Source organism: Schistocerca gregaria, chromosome 1 (assembly GCF_023897955.1).
Source record: "Schistocerca gregaria isolate iqSchGreg1 chromosome 1, iqSchGreg1.2, whole genome shotgun sequence".
NCBI classification, from domain to species: domain Eukaryota; kingdom Metazoa; phylum Arthropoda; class Insecta; order Orthoptera; family Acrididae; genus Schistocerca; species Schistocerca gregaria.
The window spans coordinates 533,132,363-533,151,501 of NC_064920.1; the positions used below are offsets into that span (position 1 = coordinate 533,132,363).

A 19,139-nucleotide genomic window follows, 5' to 3' on the forward strand; every position below is an offset into this window, starting at 1 on the left:
CTGGTAAATCTATGTTGTTAATTCATGATATGCACAACCATATACTGGTGGAATCGTCTCATGTATGATTGCTGAACTTGGTTGGGAGCCATTTCCTCACTCTCTATAATCGCCAGATTGAACCCCACTTATGATTATATTTTTTCAGGGCTCTCTTTAATAACATTCAGGGACTAGTGTTTCATGATGAAACTTCTTGTAGCATCTGGTTATCAGATTTCATCAACATTAAATAACAACAGTTGTACAAGAGAGGCATAGAACTCCTACCTGAATGATAGCAGTCATTGACACAGGTGGTGATTACATCACTGAGTAGTGTATCAGTCTTGTTATGTACATTGTAATGTAATTTAGTGTGTTTTACACTAACAAAATCAAATCTTGGCATAAAAAGGCATGAACTTTTTCAATAAATTAAATTTCTTCACCAAAGTTTTGTGAGGAAACTGTTTAGTGGAATCAACTCATCACTACAATATTAATTTTGCTCTTTACTGTGAGATACTAATAATTACTTCATCACACCAATGATTACAAAAATAGTCTGGATAGTTGTGAGTAAATCAACATCTGAAGTTACTGTGGAAGTTATCTTGCAGACCTACTTTCTTTGCATAGATACTCTATTAGGACAAGTGCACATGGATGAATCTGCTCTTGTTGCACAGAAAATAATGGAGTGCTAAACAAAATTTCAATATTTATCTTAAACTTGTTGAATAATCCTGTCAGATACAAGCTATTTTCAAATTAATAGAAGTTTTTAATGAGCCTGAAATTTTACTTCAATGTTGTGCAATAACCCATTTGAACACACTATTTTTTCCCTTCAGTCTGTAAATCATTTCTCAAGAAATTCAACTAACATTATTGATCTGTGAAAATCATTTTTAGAATAAATTACCTTTCTTTCATTATAGTTATAGGACTAAGGTAGATTTTAGGATTCAGACCAGGATCCTTTCAAAGAGACACAAATTGAATCAGTGACTGATTGTTACATTGTACCAGTGTATTCATGAACAATGCATAATAAATATTTGTCAGTGCATTAGCACAAATCTAATTAAAATAGTGCTTTGGCTGTAGGTAACAAAAGGAATTACTGCATTGATGAGTATTATACATACATACCTCAGCATTTACGTAGCTCACATATCATTTTTTTTCCCAGTTACTAAATGCCATGCAAGATAATTAGTATTCTCTCACCTTCAAATACAGAATGAATCTCCATCTGATGCTGTAATTCCTTGGAACTGAAAATACTTCAGTCTCACATCCTTATTTGGACCTGTACAATCCGATGGCTAACAACTGTCTAAGACTTTAGTTCTCAGTAGGTGCATTATCCTTTGTGCCCTCCACCTTTCCACCATTTCCGTTGGCACGCTTTTGCCTCCCTAACATAGGACTTGCCTCCACTGTTCTCCTTCTGTCATTACAGAAACTACGGTGAAAATCCAATGAAACTCTGCACAGATGTTGCCCAGTGTCTGTAGTACATCTGTTGATTGTATCACATTGCTCTCTTGAGTTCTGAGTGCACAGTGATCATGTCTGGATGCCTAGAATATAATGTCTCCCACCAAGTATGAGGACCTAAGGAGAAATTTTGCCTGAAGCTATGCACCCCAAATAACTTAACTAGCAGCAGTCTGCAGGCACAAAGAAGATGCTCCTGCAGCATTTTTGATAGAAAGTGTTTGATCACCCACAATGCAGCCCATAATTGGCTCCCTCTGAGTTTGATCTCTGTTCACATGAACTGCTGACTATGAAGACAACATTTTGGCACAGGCAGTGAGCAGTAGACCAGTGTAGATAATTAGCAGAAAACACTGGCAGCTGTCTTCTATCACAAGGATATTGGAAAGCTGTTACAACACTACAACAAATGTCTGTCAGAGCAGTGACTATGTAGATAAATAGCTGGAAGTTGTAGCTAACTGTCACAGATAAAACCTTTTTTTTTTTTTCTATGTTCATAGTGGTTTCCATTCCGTGGTCAATTGGAACTTATTTTCCAAATAGCCATTGTATTATTTTTCAGTATACAATACATATATAGAATATGTCCATATTGAGCACAAAATTACAAGTTAATATCTCAGGGTGTCTACCAAAGGACTCCTTGGTTTTAAAATTAAATTATATAAAAAGGAAGATCAATAGAAGAATGCAACAAATGGAATGTTTACTATGAAAGCTGTAAGAATTTTACACAGGAATGTTAAAGTAGTAGCTGCAGTTGCAATACATAGTGTCTGTAAATAGTACTCAGAGGCCCAGAGTGATGAATTCCATTGAACAACATGTGTTACTGGTACTGGAATATTGCAGTATTTGACAGTGCTGCTACAACAAAGCACAGTTTTCAGGCATGATTTAATGTTCCAAAAGGACCCAGTGTGAAAACCATTCACAAGTTCTTCACCAAATTTGAGTGGACAGGTAAGTGTGGCTGAAAATTTGGTGGAGAATGTTGGCCAATGTCCAACTGTCGTTACTCCTGAAATTATATTCCACAGTTTCTGAGCTTGTTTGGCAATATATGAGAAAATACACCCAAATAGTTACAGAAGAGAGTGATATGAAGTGTTTCAGCATACCTACAATATTGAGAAACAATCTACATTTTGCAGTTCAAAATGAAAAGTCACCAGGTCAAACTCATGCCTGTTGTGAGACAAACAGCTGACTTTGAAAGCCAGATTCTCACAACGATGGAGTCTCTTACGTTGGTTGCATCTGTTTCACATGGTTTCAGTGTACAGCAGAGGTTTATTTGGCCCTTTGTCCTTGTGAAATTCAGTAAGTAGTGACTGGCTAAGAGTTGGAGGATCGGCCAGACCACAGCACACCAAATAGGTGTTTTGATTTCTTGATGATTACATCAGGAATAGTCACTGTGTTGGATTATCCAAAATTTACTGATTCAGGCACGAATTGGCTCCCTATTCACCCAGCCTGATTCCTTGTGACTACGTTTTGTGGAGTGCATTGAAAGACACTGTCTGTAGAACTACCCCACCCTGCTGGGTGAGTTTGCATCATTGATCTGTTTGGCAATTGAATCAATTTCTGCAGAGACATTACCAGATGTGATGGCAAATGTCACTGCTTGTTTGCGCAATCTCTCCACTATGAGGAGATATCATTGCAAAGAATGGTTGCAGACTATGTGCTGATATGAGCCATGCAGTGTACACTACCATCTTTTAGCAGTTTTTGTAACCACTAATTCAAAACTGCTGTATAAAATACTTAAAGATTTCACAATAAACATAATGTTTGTCGCATTCTTGTATTAATCTTTGTTTTGATGCTATTTAATTTTAAAATCAGGGAGTTCTTTTTTAGACAAAGCATACAAATAAAAGCAGACTAAACATTATTTATAAAAAGAGTGAAAATTATGACTGACATGAAATGTTGAAGTTACACTTTCTTCCCCACCCCACCCAGTTCAGCATACACAACCCCTCACAGCAGCCAAGCTTCAGCAATGTTACATTATAGTCAACCAGGAAAATATAGCTGTGTGTGTGTGTGTGTGTGTGTGTGTGTGTGTGTGTGTGTGTGTGTGTGTGTGTGTGTGTGTGTGTTTGTGTTTGTGTTTGTAAAAAAAGTGCAGAACTGCATTTACACTCTTGCTCTTACAGGAACATGGGGTTGCGATTCATGTAGCATATGGTAGTAGCAAAGACATCAGTGTGTACACTTCAATTGGTTTGAAACCAAAACAAATATTCATTGTTGGAAAAGTTTCAAAAAAGCATCATACACTGGCAACAATTTTGCAAGATGGATATGCAGCACATTTAACAACTTTAATGGCTCCTGGTGGATCTCGGCCTGCCCAAGGAAATGCCAGAATGGTCATACCAAGAGGATACTTTGGACTGCCAGGACAAAATGCCTCAATTAGAAGGCGCAGGTAATAATGAAGTTTATTTATGTCAATAATATTGAAAGTTCAATAACTCTGTGTCATTTTGCATGATGATGTCTTTGATACATCAATTGAATCATCTTGTAAGAAGTGGAATCTCATTTATTGCATGTAAATTGTTGGATTATTGATGTGACCCTTCAGACTTATTTAATTTTGAACAATGGGATTAGAATATGTAGTTCTGATTATCCTTCATTCACATACGCAGAAAGTGTTTAAATATGAATGCTCATTTAGTAGAAAATGGAAAATTCCAAATTCTGTATATTAATTATTTCCTATGTGCAAGTAGTAGTTTTGTTTATTGTTGTAATTTATTTTATTATTGCATATCAAACTTAAATTCTCAATAAAAGAGAAACAAATTTGATATAAAAATAGTCATTAACAGAAGGTGAGTGAAAATGATTAGCTACCATATCTGGCATCTGGTCAAAATGTAACACAAATTTAGTCAAATCTGTAAGCCATCTCTTCACTTGCTGATCAAATTAATTCAAACTGGTCTGTTTCTTCTGTAGTCTATTGCCAATATGATTTCAAATTTTAATTAAATATTTGTGTCTTTTCTTGTCTTTTAGGCTTTTTTGGTAATGTGTGTTAAGTATTTGAAATCCCACATTTCTGGTCTGAAGTATCAATAATATGTGGAGAAGCTTATTATTTTTTCCATCGCACAGTTATAACATATGTAATGAGAATTGTTATTTTGTTTTCGGGAAACAAAATGTGTATTATGTTATTCTTACTGTTCCTGTGCTGATAGCCTTGTTTCAACGAATTAGTAGTGGGTTTCAGGAAAAAAAATCTTCATTCTCGGCCCATACATAAAGTAAGATATGGTACACTCATTCATAGAATATTCTATTATAACTTGCAATTACACTCAGTATAAGTCCAGAATAATATTCTGGGTGGGTCTCTCTCTCTCTCTCTCTCTCTCTCTCTCTCTCTCTCTCTCTCTCTCTCTCCCCCAACTCCCCTCCCTCACTCTCCCCCTCTCCCTTTCTTTTTTTTCCCCAAAAATTGCAGTAAATGTAGACAGGCACAGCATTTTTTTTTGCATTGAGAAGCAGTTGCTCTTCATTTTCCTCTACTGAGCTCACTGTGCAATGTTTTGTTAGTCTCCCATTACTTTCAGTTAATGAGAAATGCCTTTAAAAACGAGTCCAATACTTTGCTTGTAGAGGGTAACACCCTGCCTTCCTCTTGTTACATACTCTGGGATTTGCACTATTTGGAATGATTGTTCCCTAAGTGTTAGCACTAGAGTATGCAAACATTTTCTTACTCTGACCTGTGGTTTTATGGTGCACAGTATAAGGACTTAATATGCATAAGTACAGAGTATGTAAGAAAATTTTGTTGAACTTTGATCACTAATTTCATCAGTAGAACTGTTGCTTTTGTTGTAAACTTTACAAGAAGAAATGCTGTCATCATCTGAACTGTCATTACATTTAGAACTAACATTTAAAAATTGCTTTACAAGATGATCTCTGCCTCTAAAGCAATAGTTTTTTAAGTCATTTCACAACTGGAGAACAGAAAGTTCAAACTGGTGTATTGCAATGTAGACAGAACACGCAAAGGGAAAAACATTGGAGCAAAAAGGAATGCTGGAGTGTATGCAACACCCACCTGTGGCTTTACAATTGGGCTATTTGACTTATAAATGAAGCTGTAACTATGCAAGCCATAGTTGCCGAATAATGTGAGGACCTCAGTCAATGTGGCTCGTCATATCATGAGTAGGGGTTACCACTGCAGTTCTGACATTCTCTCAGCTTTGGAGAATAAATAGTTTATTTTGAAAACAAGATCATTATGAGACCTGCCCAGTATACTGCAATAAAGTTCATTAGTTTCCCCATCGATTCATGTACTCAGTATCAGATTGCTTCAGTATGGCAAAACATGTAACATTAACGTTACACAGTCATCTGCTTACGAATTCATATTAACTATACATTTTGATAACAACAAAAATAATCAATTATTTATAATATAACATAAATGGATAGATGAAATATCTACCCACCAAGCGGTGGCAGTGGAACACACACACACAAAAGGATTTAACTTATGCAAGCTTTCCGAACCAGTGGCTCCTTCTTCTGGCAGAAGAGTTGAAGGGAAAGGAAGTGGGGATGAAGGAAAAGCACTTCTGAAGTCTATGGAAAGGGGTACAGTTCAAAAAAGTCACTCAGAACCCTGGGTTATGGGAGACTTCCAGATGGGATGATCAGGAAATAACTTCTTATACCGTCTGGTAAGTCTCCCCTAAATTGGAGTTCTGGGTGATGTTTCTGAACTGCACCCCTTTCCCTAAACCTCTCCAGTCCTTTTCCTTCATCCTACTTTGTTTCCCTTCAACTCTTCCACCAAAAGGAGGAGCCACTGGCCCCATAAGCTTGTAAAATTTAAATCCTATTGTGTGTGTGTGTGTGTGTGTGTGTGTGTGTGTGTGTGTGTGTGTGTGTGTGTGTCCCTGCCGCTATTTGGTGAGTAGATTTTTTATCTATCCATTTATATTATACACGATGTAAATAAAACAGAAAGAAACTTCCACATGGGAAAAATATATTAAAAATAAAGATTCCAAGACTTACCTAGCGGGAAAGCGCCGGCAGACAGGCACATGAACAAAACACACAAACACACACACAAAATTACGAGCTTTCGCAACTGGCAGTTGCTTCGTCAGGAAGGAAGGAAGGAGAGGGAAAAATGAAAGGGTGTGGGTTCTAAGGGAGAGGGTAAGGAGTCATTCCAATCCCGGGAGCGGAAAGACTTCCCTTAGGGGAAAAAAAAAGGACAGGTGTACACTCGCGCACACACACACACACATATCCATCCGCACATACACAGACACAAGCAGACATATTTACAGGCAAAGAGTTCTTGCAAGAACTCTTTGCCTGTAAATATGTCTGCTTGTGTCTGTGTATGTGCGGATGGATATGTGTGTGTGTGTGCGCGAGTGTACACCTGTCCTTTTTTTTTCCCCTAAGGGAAGTCTTTCCGCTCCCGGGATTGGAATGACTCCTTACCCTCTCCCTTAGAACCCACACCCTTTCATTTTTCCCTCTCCTTCCTTCCTTCCTTCCTGACGAAGCAACTGCCAGTTGCGAAAGCTCGTAATTTTGTGTGTGTGTTTGTGTGTTTTGTTCATGTGCCTGTCTGCCGGCGCTTTCCCGCTTGGTAAGTCTTGGAATCTTTATTTTTAATACATTTATATTATACTATATTTTTTTAGACATAGGTGTAGCTTTCTCCCATCATTCTTTCATTTTTTGCATAGATGCATAAAAATTAGAAGTTTGTGTTGTAGAGACTATATGCAACATGTAACAGCTTCACCACTGCAGCATGTGATCATTGGCCATAAGTGAGTAAGGAAAGTATTATGTGACTGGAAGATTACTGTCTGTTTCAGCAATGAAACCACAGTCCCTTCACCTCCTCGTGGCAGCCTGTACATTAAGAGAAAAGTGTACATTAGTCATGTGTAGCACAACTGTACAAATCCAGCACCCATCGATTTGTAGTAGCAGTTGTTATGGAATCTTCTAGTCCCCTCATGACGGTAACTATCCATGTTTTGTTTTTCAATATACCTTGTTCAGTGTTTATTTTTCAAGGCCTATGTTAATTCTTGTGTTTGATCCTCGCATATGTGCTCTTAATCTCACAAAACTAACCCTTTATCTTAAAACTTGACATACTGCTGCTTCTGTTTTGTTTTCCAAACATTGGATAATCATAATTTTTCACAGTTCTAAAACTCATATATAAACTTTGTCCTTAAATATTATGCATTTCAAAACATTCCCTGTATTCAGATATGAAACCATTTAACGCTCGACAACATGAACTAGACAAGTTCTGTAGTTGTTTGGATGATTCACATATCACACACTACTGCTAGCTCTTAGCACATTTATCCATCTGCCTTTTATATCCAAAAGTATCACAGTTATCTTGTAAATACTCAGTTTCTGTTGCCAATTCTTTGAGTCTTTTCTGGTGGGTCAGATAGGAAAACATTATTTCTACAGAAATGTTAAACTTGAAAGTTAAGTCTGAAACAATTGTTTATTTTCACAATACCTGTAGTGTCCCTACACAGCAAAAAACAGTATTTATATGGAGTTCTGAAACGGAGAGCACAGGCTCTTAACATTTCTTCAAGGTTTTTTCTCATTAAACCTGTTCATGCTGATCAGTAACTAAGATCTCGACAATTGTTTATGCAGAGAATTATGCTAATGGTAATTTATTGGATGGAATATACCTAAATAATTTTCAGCAAGCCCTCCAACATTGTGCCTGTACAAGTTCTCACCTCTCTAACTGTGGCTGACTACAATTTAAATATTCACTAACCTTCTTTGAAATTAATTTTTATTAAACTGAACAGCAACTATACCTCACACTCTAAACATTAAACTAAAAAAAGTGAAAATAAAACAGTTAAAGGAAGATATTAGATAAGAAGTGGTCGTCTTTCATATGAAAAGGTTTGTAATCAAGTAACTGGAAAAAATTAATAGTAAACATTAAATTGCTTTACTGTTGAAATGTTTCTATTTCTTAAGTGTGGCAGGTGAGTATATTTTACTTCTGCTGAATATAAAAGTTGAAGGAAGCATAAAAATCTTTCTTTCACTTCGACTGGACATATTTCTGTAAATTAGCTAAACATAAAAGTAATGTATTTGTGGGAAGCTAGTATTTCATGAATTTATCAATTTGTGGTATAATCATTTCAGTACTAGTAGAAATGTATATATGGTATAAACTGTATTTATTGTTTCTTCAACTGTAAGTAAAATAATTTCCAAAATGAAATAACAACTACTAAAACAGAAGAAAAACAAGAGACATTTACCTACTAAGAATAAACTGAATATGTTAGACGCATACAGAAGTTGACAGAAACACTAACATTCATGACAAGGTTTTGCTTAATCTAGCAAAAAATGAGAGCAGAGGAATTGATTATGTGAAGATTAGAAAGAGAAGTTTCACAGATCCTTTTTCAAGCGGTTAGAGTAGGACAAAAGGAAACTGAGACGTTGTCCCTTGAAACATTTTGCATTGTTTCTTCCCCTTTCATAATTTTTGTCGGTGAAGGAAGCCATAATGTAACAATTAAATGTAGACAATTATTAGAGTTCTTGGAAACAGACACAATGTCTTACAGCTGATGTTCTTGTAGATGGAAGCATAAAGTATTAAATGTTTTTGTATCCTTAAATAGTTTTATGAGGTGATAAATTAAAAGCACCTGTTTGTTGTGCCTATCTCCAATATTAAACCTTTACACAGCAAGTAAAGTATAATACAACTTTATGTATGTTACATACAGTCTCACTAAATGCGAACTAATCATGGCACAAATGGGAGCAAATCTCATGTTGCTTCCTACTTCCCTGGGGAAGTTTGGGGGAGATGACTGGCTGTATAGTAGCTGGCCACTGAAGCAGAACACTGCAGGCCCCTTTCTCATTACTAAGCACTGTGAAGCAAGTAGAGAGTAGGTATGAACTCTGCAAAGCACCACTCACAGGCACTTTTACATTGTGTTCCAAGGGGTGCCACTTGGCCTTTGGCAGAATGTTTGAGCTGTGTGATATGGTCACCCCTCTGACTAAGCTTTCTCATTGCAAAACCAGGAGCCCCTCTCATCAGAGGAAATTTGAATCTTAATTGCCTGTAAGAACATGTGAAAATTAAAGGTGGCCTGAGAGGTGACACTGCTTTTGGTAATGGAGTCTGTAAATCCTGTGGCAGTTCTGAGGCATGTGTTAAGAGTTCCTGTGAATTAAAAGCTGGAAAAAGTGAAGTGCTAAAGGTTATCAGTGCTGCATCATCTGTATACGCTGGTTTTCAGCATTCAGTTGATATAGTATCGTGCCTGCCATTTTTCTTGATAATGAATGTGTTTCCTCTTCTCATAACAACACGAAACAGTCCCGAATAAGGGAAAGTGTGGCAGTCAAGTGCGAATAAGGGAAAGTGTGGCAGTCAAGTGACACCATCTCAGATCATGCGCCAAACACTCATCTGTGTAAATTTTTATGTATCTCAGTTTTTCTGTCACAATGAATATGTTAAGTGGTATGAGGTGGCACATTGATGAAACAGTTGGTGGATGAAGGCTGCAGAACCTTCCTCAGTCAGTGGAGGAAATGGCGTAGGTGAGAAGGAAACTACTTTCCATATATTATCTACTCAGTTGAACAGCATATATCTTTCATAAATGCTATGCGAAATCCAAGCAGCACCAAGAATAATGCATAAAACTAGGCCTCCATGCGGCACTTTAATGCCACCTTTAAAATGTGATGCATTCGCTCTACCCTCTCAATGCTTGCAAGATGATAGCTAGTCTTGAAAATGTGCCCGCTTTCACAGAGTTGGAATAATACCTTAAAAAGCTGTTTGTCGAATCTTCCTCTTTCTGTCGTGATGGTTTGCGGGACACTGAACCAAGATTGCACCAATTCTCAGGCCATGGACTCTGCCGCTATATTGGGCATAGATACTGCTTCTGGCCATCTCATGGAATGGTCAATCATCATAAATGAGAAACGGGATTCCTCTTTAGCATGGCAGAGGCCCAACAATGTCAACATGAATGTGAGTTTACCTAGCTGTATGTGGGGGGGGGGGGGGGGGGGGATGAATTCAGCTTGGCTGCATTGGCAAGGCAGGTTGAGCTCAGCCATCTGCTGACATACAAAGGTTAGAGACTTGCGATCAGTAAGTATCTTGAAATGTTTGCCTTCTATCCAGGGTCTTCAGTGTTTGAAGGGTTTGCCTTCTATCTAGGGTCTTCAGTGTTTGAGGGTAAGCAGATGACAAGTAACACACTACCAGACACCCTCCATTTTTGTTGTCACTGGCCGCCACCTGACTTACATCCACCATTACTGCAGGGAAGCACCTGGAACCAGATGTGCCAGTAAAGAAGGTATAGCTAGTGCCACCTTTAAATCATGAAATGTAAGCTCCACTTTCCTCATCCACAGAACTTTCCTGTTGACAGACATATTGTTTCTAGTCAGCAATCTGTCGAGGAGTTCTTGTATTGCCTCCAAATGAGGTAAACGTTGCCTGTAGTAGTTTAAAATCCCTATGAATCTGCAGAGACCTTTTAATGCAGTCAGTAAAACATCTGCTGAATAGCTTCCCCCTTCTCAACCAGAGGAGAAGAGTGTGCATGAGAGACAGCAAAACCTGAAAAATTCACTTTGTTAATTCACAGTCACTGTTGATTATCATGCTATAACACTCTAAGCATTGAAACAACCAATTGTGAGTGATTATTATGCTGCAGCCATGTCTCAGAAAATACTAATATGAGGGCTAATCAAATATAAAAGGGATTCTTGTTCATGAGCATCAACAGTTGGTACGACCACACCCCCATTTCTAGTATTGTTGAGTGGGGCTGTTAGGAGATAGGAGAGCTGACAATTACTTACTTCCAACAGCTTTGTCACTAATGTTCATGATGTTGGAGCAACAGGTGCACTGCTCAAAGTATAATTATAAAATTTCTTGCTTGTGAAAAGGAGTTGAAGTGACAGAAATTTTTCGGAGATTGACTGCACAGTTTGGTGATCAAACATTGTCAAGGAAGTGGGTGTTTCCCTGGCAGTTCAAGAAAGGAAAAGAATGCATGGAAAATCATCAAGATGATTGATGTACTTGGACCAGCGTTACAGATGAAAACATTCATGTGGTTCGAGACATTCTTAAAGGCAGTCAGTGGGCAAGAGTATCAGAAACTGCAGAACAGGTCAGAATAAGTTATGGGAGTTGTCAAGGGATCATCAAAAATGACGTGCAGGTTCGTAAAATGTATGTTCCAAATGGAACCCTTGCCTTTTGCCTGAAAATCAGAAGTTGAGGTGTTTGGACATCTGTCAGAGGTTTAAGCAAGGTTGCGAAAGAAGGTTGGATCATCACCTGTGACAAAACAGAAGCTCAGTGTGATTGGTGAGTGGTTTCGGGCTGATGTGCACACATAGGTGGGAAATAGCAAGCTGGACCAGAGTTACATAGAAAGAGGGAGGGGGAAGCATTACACAAGATGTTCTGCTAGCTAGAACAGATTTTTTAGTTACGCTCATAGTCTAACAGCAGAGTGGTTTTATTTCTCAGCAGTGATGTGTGAGACATCTGATTGCAAATAAATGATCTTATTCCATTATACAAAAGACTTCTACTTTGCAAATGAGCTTCTGCTTTTTAGTCGTGGATTTCATGTGGAATTTATTTATTACTTTAGTATGATACATATATATGTGCACAAGTACATTAATTTCCTTACTTTTAGTAAGAGAAATATTTTGTATTTGTTTTAATGTGAAGATTTATTTTGCTTTGCATGTATTAACTTAGTTTTGTAACAGATAATTACACTTCCAAATGCCAGAAAGTTTGATAATTTGTAGGAACTGTGTTTGTTTTTTAATACTTGTGGTAAGCTTTCAGTTTCCTTTTGATTCCTGTTGGCAATTTCTTATATATTTGTGTACAAAAGTCTAGAAGTTGACTTTAAAATGTAGATTGTGCAAGATAATTTCACAGTTTTATTTTACATCTTGTGTTATATGTTTGAACTTGCTATAAATTGTCTTACTGCATGATTTTGCTGCAGTTTTGTAGAATGTGTAGTATCTAATTTCTTAACTTGTAGATCACCAGAAAATGAAAGAAAATAGCCATAAAATACACTGTCAATGTGTATTTGCATGCTTCCATGTGCAAGACAACCTAAATGAGTTTCTTGAATAACTTATCTGTTTGTTGAATTCTGCTTGCTGTTCACAATATCTGCTGAAACTAGCGTCCACTTTTGAGCTGATAGCTACTCTCAGTAATTATATAAATTTTCTACCTGTTTGTTTCACAAAACCAAATCACACACACATTGTGTTTGGTGTTGCTTAATCAGAGATACAGTCTGGTATTCAGTGCCTGCTTCTTGGAGAAGGGAGAAAATTGTGTGTGTGTGTGTGTGTGTGTGTGTGTGTGTTTTGAAGGGAAGAAAATAAATATAATTCTTTTACTGCAGTGGTAGGCCATTTCATGCTACACTTTTCACATTTTGGACTCCCTGCTCTTTCTGCTAATCAAATATTGTCATTGTGTTCCAGAAGAAAGTGCTTGGTAAGCAATATATAATGTCACTATAAATTTGGATTGCTTCTCATGTGCCGAGACACATGGCAAACAAAACTTCCATCCTATGGCACTGACAAGAAAAATCTGAAAACGTAAAAGTCATTGGAAGGTAGAAGTATTCTGTAGAACCCAGATGAAAAGTGACATGTATGAGGGATATATACACTCACTACCTAAGGAGAATGAAGAAGGAAGTTAGAGTTTGATGTTCTATTGACAGTGAGATCATTGGAGGTAGAGTTCTGGGTGTTGAAGGACCCATATTGGTATTTGCCTGAAATAATTTAGAGATACTGCAAAAGACAGGATTTTGAACCTTGAGCCATCTGAATACAAAACCAGTATTCCAACAATTGCACACATCTGCTCATTTACATTGTTAAATAACTAGTTTCTAAGAGGGATGTCATTTGAATGAAATACAAAGGGATAAATAGCAGTGACACAATGATGGGTAAGATGACTGAGTTTTTAATTTTAGCTTATGGACAACTTGGTGTGACATTAAATAAATTTACAAATGTTACACAATTTCCTAGGGAAAATATGGCCACATGCTGACCATTTACATAACTAGATTTTTACTTTAATATTAATGCACATTACATTTTAAAAAATGTAGCCAACCATGTATAGATATTGGATACGCAGAAACCTTCCTGTGTGCTTGAAGAAGCCATGAAACAGAAACGATTTTAATTTACTTTTGTAAACGATTCCTTTGTTTCCTAGCACATTTAATTTACATGGAAGGGAGTCAAACATTTTCACGATTACATACTTTGATCCTCTCTGTGCACGGCTAAGGTTAAACTGTGAATATCATGTTTATGAATGCTATTATCTTCTACATAGCAAACTTCATAAGTGTAAGTGTATTGTGAAACTGTTGTTACTAAGCTTAGTTTTCTAAACAGTTTCCAATTGAGGTTTGACCTTCATACTTCTGCATAAAGTACTGGGCAATGTAACTAACATCAGAAAATGATTTTTCAGAATATATGGACTCAAGGATATAAATTCCAGTGACATCTAACATTGACATTAAACAGTTTTTTTAACTTCTTCAGTACATAGAGAACTATAGTGGTCTCTGAAATCAGTAAATTTATATAAAAGTTTAGTATGACATAGTAGAGTAGATAAGTAGTGCAAGAGCAGAGGCAGTGGCCTTTCTAAAAGTGGATGTAAGTGTAGAAAGTAATCTAGAAATAAACTGCATAATTATGATTGTGAATAGGTAGCATAATTTGTTGTTAGTGTACTTTACATAATTTATCTGGATAGTGTGTGTGTGTGTGTGTGTGTGTGTGTGTGTGTGTGTGTGTGTGTGTGTAAGAGAGAGAGAGAGAGAGAGAGAGAGAGAGAGAGAGAGAGAGAATGTGCACAAGATAATATTTTTAATACCCTTACAATGTGTTTCTGTCCAATGAACAGTTTGTCAGTGTGTGGCATTAACTCAGCAAATTATACCATATTACATTAGTAAATAAAAGTATGCAAATTAAGCTAAGATTCGGATACTCTCATTACCAAAATCAGCACTCAATTGAGGCCCAACTGTTGCTACAGTCTCACACACACACACACACACACACACACACACACACACACACACACACACACACACACAAAGGGAAGGATGTGAGAGTAAAAGAGCATTTTGTAGGTGGTGCAGATTCCTGTTGTTAGAGATGGGAACAGGTATTTAGGAATTGTGTTCATTCATTTGTTTAAATGAACAGCATGACTTACACTTAACATATGTGATGGAAATTAATCATTTATTGTAGCATAATTTGTTAGTTGTTAAATTCACAGGACAACATGCAATGTGTATAATTACAATATTAATTTGGTATTGGTGTTATACCAAACATGTAATCTGTAAGTGAATGATGTCTTCGTTTCTGTAAAATTTGACTCCCTGTCTATTGCAAGATACCACAGTAATTTTTACTGTTACCTATCTGGAAGCTGTACATGCACCACTAGTTCTTAATTCTTACAGATATTTGTTACAGACATCAGTGCATGGAAAACATACATTCTATACAAAACACTTTAACTTTGTGTGGGTTCCATTTGCCACATAGTAGGCAAATCATCTATTCTTTAATAAGCAGTCTTCAAGTAAATAATTTTTCTGTGATTGTTATTGCAGACTATGGGAAAAATATGTACAGAATAAAGAAAAGTATCATAACCATCATATATGTTATTGCAGACTATGGGAAAAATATGTACAGAATAAAGAAAAGTATCATAACCATCATATATTGAGAGACCAGCAGATTAAATTGGTTTATTGCGCTATGTTATAGTAAGTTTCATTAATGGAGAAACTGCTAACTTCTTCTCATCCTAAACTATTCATAAGGGGGAATTTTGTATCATGTGGAAAATTAAAGCCAATGAAAAGAAAATCATTCTAGTTGTCCATTGCGTAGCTGCCCCCCCCCTCCCCCCTGCCCAGAAAGAAAAGGACATGGTGTATTAACAAATTGATGTCACACAAATTCAGAGCACAAGAAAACGAATGAAAACATAATTATTTGATAATACAATGCTCTATAGACAAGTGTATGGAAGTTCAGGAGGATTGTCTCATGTTATCAATGCAGCATGCCCACATCAGCTGTAGTTTCTATTCCCCCTTGTTAGTATCTGGCTTTGATGTTAAATTGCAGTTACTGTTGCACTTATTTTTACAGTACTTAGTATGGTTATTTTACTTAAAATAGCCATAATGCAAATAATACTGTACACAGTGATCCATATAAGAATAATTAAATTAAAAATGCTTTAATTTCATTCTTTACTTCAGTCGATCTGCAAAGCGTGCAACGTCGTATCCGCTAATGGGAGGTGCTGAATCTCTGGACCGAAGTGCTAGCACTAAGACACGTTGGACTTCACGCTTCTGTGCAACTTCTTCAACTAAGCTTTGATGAAAACTTTATTTCTCAGTCTGGCAGTTTGTGAGAAGAAGTTTAGTTTAAAAATAGAAATTTGTTTGGTGGTTAAAGTATGACAGGAAATGTGGAAACTTTGCATTTAAAATTGATGTTGAATTTAAAGTGAGATGTATTTGCTGACATGAAATCTGTGACATATTCTACAAAATAAAAAAAAAATAAAAAAATTCATCCCCTTTCTACAAAAAAGGGGTAAGGAACTTCATTCACATATTCAAACATAAATTCTAAAGACATGTTTATGTGGGAGAGAATGTTTTGTTTCATGTATGTCTTTAATGCAGAATGCACGCAACCCGAAGTGTTCGTGGGCTGCAGAGTGGATGAGTGCATCTTTTTTACTTCGTTGGAAATATTTATTTGAATATAAAAAATACGCTTACTTGTGAATATTGGTTACAAATATTCACATCCTTTATTGTTCCTTTTTGATGTCTGATGTGGAATGTGTGTTCATTGTAACTATCAGTGTAAATACTGTACAGCAAAATGTAAGATAATAGTGTTATTTGTTGCTATCATTTGCAAGAAAATAATATTACTATAACTTCTTACGCTATGTAAATATTTCCCATTAATATGGATCCTAAAAGGCTATATTGGATTGTAACTCTCACTAATAGGCTATCAGGAATGTATGTAAATGGTTCGCACTGTAATATTTAAGCAGCCTAGCCACTTTAATTGAAAGTATCTCTATATTTTTTGTTATCTTTGTTGGAAATGATATTCAATTTTATCGCAGTCTTCATTAAGACTCATTGTGATAATAAGTTGTTTTTTGTGTCCTTGAAGGAGTCTTCCTGTTACTCTTGTCCTTTTTGAGGTGTGTCTACCACGATATTAAGAGAAATTTAAAAAAAGCATATTAGTTAGATATTTTTAAAATGTTGTTATCATTTATCTTTTGTAAGGATGTTGTTTTTATGCCCTACTTAATGTACAAATGCGGACAAGATCGTAGAGAAATAATAGTGTTTATATAGATACTTCATCCTTCACATATTCAGATGTAGTGAAGTATAGGCTATTTTGTTGTTATTTATATAGGTCGTTAAATATTTGATATGCTCCTTTGCATTTCAGATCCCTGGTAGAATGTTCCTCTATTCAGATGTGATAGTCACCTTTACAGATATGTGAAACTGTTACTTAATTGACATTCTGCAGTTTTGTAATCCTGAATGTAGAGTAAATTTATCTATCTACAGTGCCATAAAATATCATTTTTCTTTTTATGAGTATCAGATAGTAGTAAGTGGATAATTTTGACACCTGAATCAAAAGTGAAAACATGAAATAAAGTATGTATTGTTTAAGAAAAGATACAAATTACCAGAAAGCACAGATTTTGAAGAGTATAATCAAAATTAGTTGGTAAAAGTAAACACAGCTACAGAAAAAAATTAAACCTTCAGTTGAATTTCCTTTCTTCCAAAGTGTGGAAGTCTTTACAGATTATTTAAAATGATGAAAAATACCTACTTGAGGTTGACACGCTAACTCCTGAAGATGGATTTTGTTGAAAAGTGGTTTCTTCCATACATTTCACTTGTCTTCACAAATTGAAATTTGATTTCTAATGAACAGATGTGACAGCAGGGTGCATTTATTATGCTAAACTCAACCAATAGAAAATTACATAGACATTGCTGCCTTTCTATATCTTCTCAAAAGTTTAGTTTAGTACTTGCTATAGATAAACATCTGTTGTTGATTCTTCATGCAAACTACTACTACCTGACATTCAGACTAGAATACCACTTGGGGCACTATAATCTATCAGTCAGTGAAACAATGCAAATAATGTTATTCAATGCTGTGTAAGTAACTCCTCAGGTGTCAGTGTGTCCATATTCTACAGTCTCAAAAATAACTTTCTTAAATTGTAACTTTCTAAACTCTAATTTTTGTAGTGCTCATTGACCACACCCTGATAATGCCATTGCCCTGAACTTCATTGATCATAGTGTGACTTCATTTTAGTGTTACGAGCATTCTTACTGTATGTAATAAAATTATAAAAACTATAATGAATCTCACACTTTGAAAAAAAAAGCCTGCTTTGTTGAGTGATATTACTATAGTTTCTTAGTAACATGAAGTACCAATATCTTTAGAAAGTTATTCTTAATTTCATGTGTTTTCAAGATTATTTGTGTACACAGTACCTGAAACAATAGATATTTCTAAGTACCACATAGAATTTTCCATCACATTAGTTATGGTTTCAAGAGTTGAATAATTTACACATACTTTTAATTTCAGACTGAATCTGTGATTTATTGATGTAGCTCTCAAAGACCAGTTTCAGTTACCTTATAGGCCATATAGTTTTCACTTGCATGTCTTAATTTTGTGCAATAGATTTGTAGTGAGCATCTTGTAAGTGAAATGTAGAGAAGAAGTTTGTAGCTATTTCATCAAAGGTTTTATTCAAAGATAAGGCATGGATGGTGCAGTTGTGCTTGTCAACAACTGGAGGTGTTTGAGGAGATGCAGAAAAAAATGTGGAATTTTATATAGTTACCAGTAAGGGACATACTACAGAAATTAATTACAAAATGAAGCAGATTATTATATTTTGAATGGAAATGTTAGCCACTAATTTGGCATGATAAAATATCTATTTTCTGACTTAATACTAAATTAATTTCAATTATTATATGTCCATTTAATTCTGCTTCTTCATGCAAGTAAAACAATGGAATAATTTATATTTTGTATTCATACAAATATATTTATAAAATAAAGAGCATTAAATAAGCAATAATTTCTTTAAGCTTTTTTTATTTATAAATCAGCTTCTATTCAATGTTAGTGATATTTTTCACTTCTCCATTGACAGCAAACAAGAGGAGGAACAAGTTATCCAGTGCAAATAGAGTCCACAGAAAATATAATGGGTATAGGCTGTTCACATTGCTAAAGATTTATTGATCATGGATAAGCATATTCAGTAAACACTATAAGCAAATACGAAGCAGTGTTGTGAA

The 19,139-nt window shown here is 35.8% G+C and overlaps 1 protein-coding gene across 8 annotated transcripts in view; it reads left to right on the forward strand.

Moving 5' to 3' along the window:
* LOC126355190 (protein retinal degeneration B) overlaps positions 1-18,916 on the forward strand; it is a 533,358-nt gene extending 514,442 nt beyond the window's left edge. For 6 of the 8 annotated variants that reach the window (XM_050005465.1, XM_050005417.1, XM_050005424.1 and 3 more), the window contains 2 exons: positions 3,669-3,943; positions 15,993-18,916. In XM_050005465.1, coding sequence (XP_049861422.1) covers positions 3,669-3,943; positions 15,993-16,116 — 399 coding nt within the window. In that variant the 3' untranslated portion in view covers positions 16,117-18,916. Of the gene's footprint in view, positions 1-3,668; positions 3,944-7,400; positions 7,551-15,992 lie in introns of all 8 variants that reach the window. The other 2 variants (XR_007565476.1, XR_007565478.1) reach the window with 1 other exon arrangement.
* Positions 18,917-19,139: the final 223 nt, after the last annotated feature.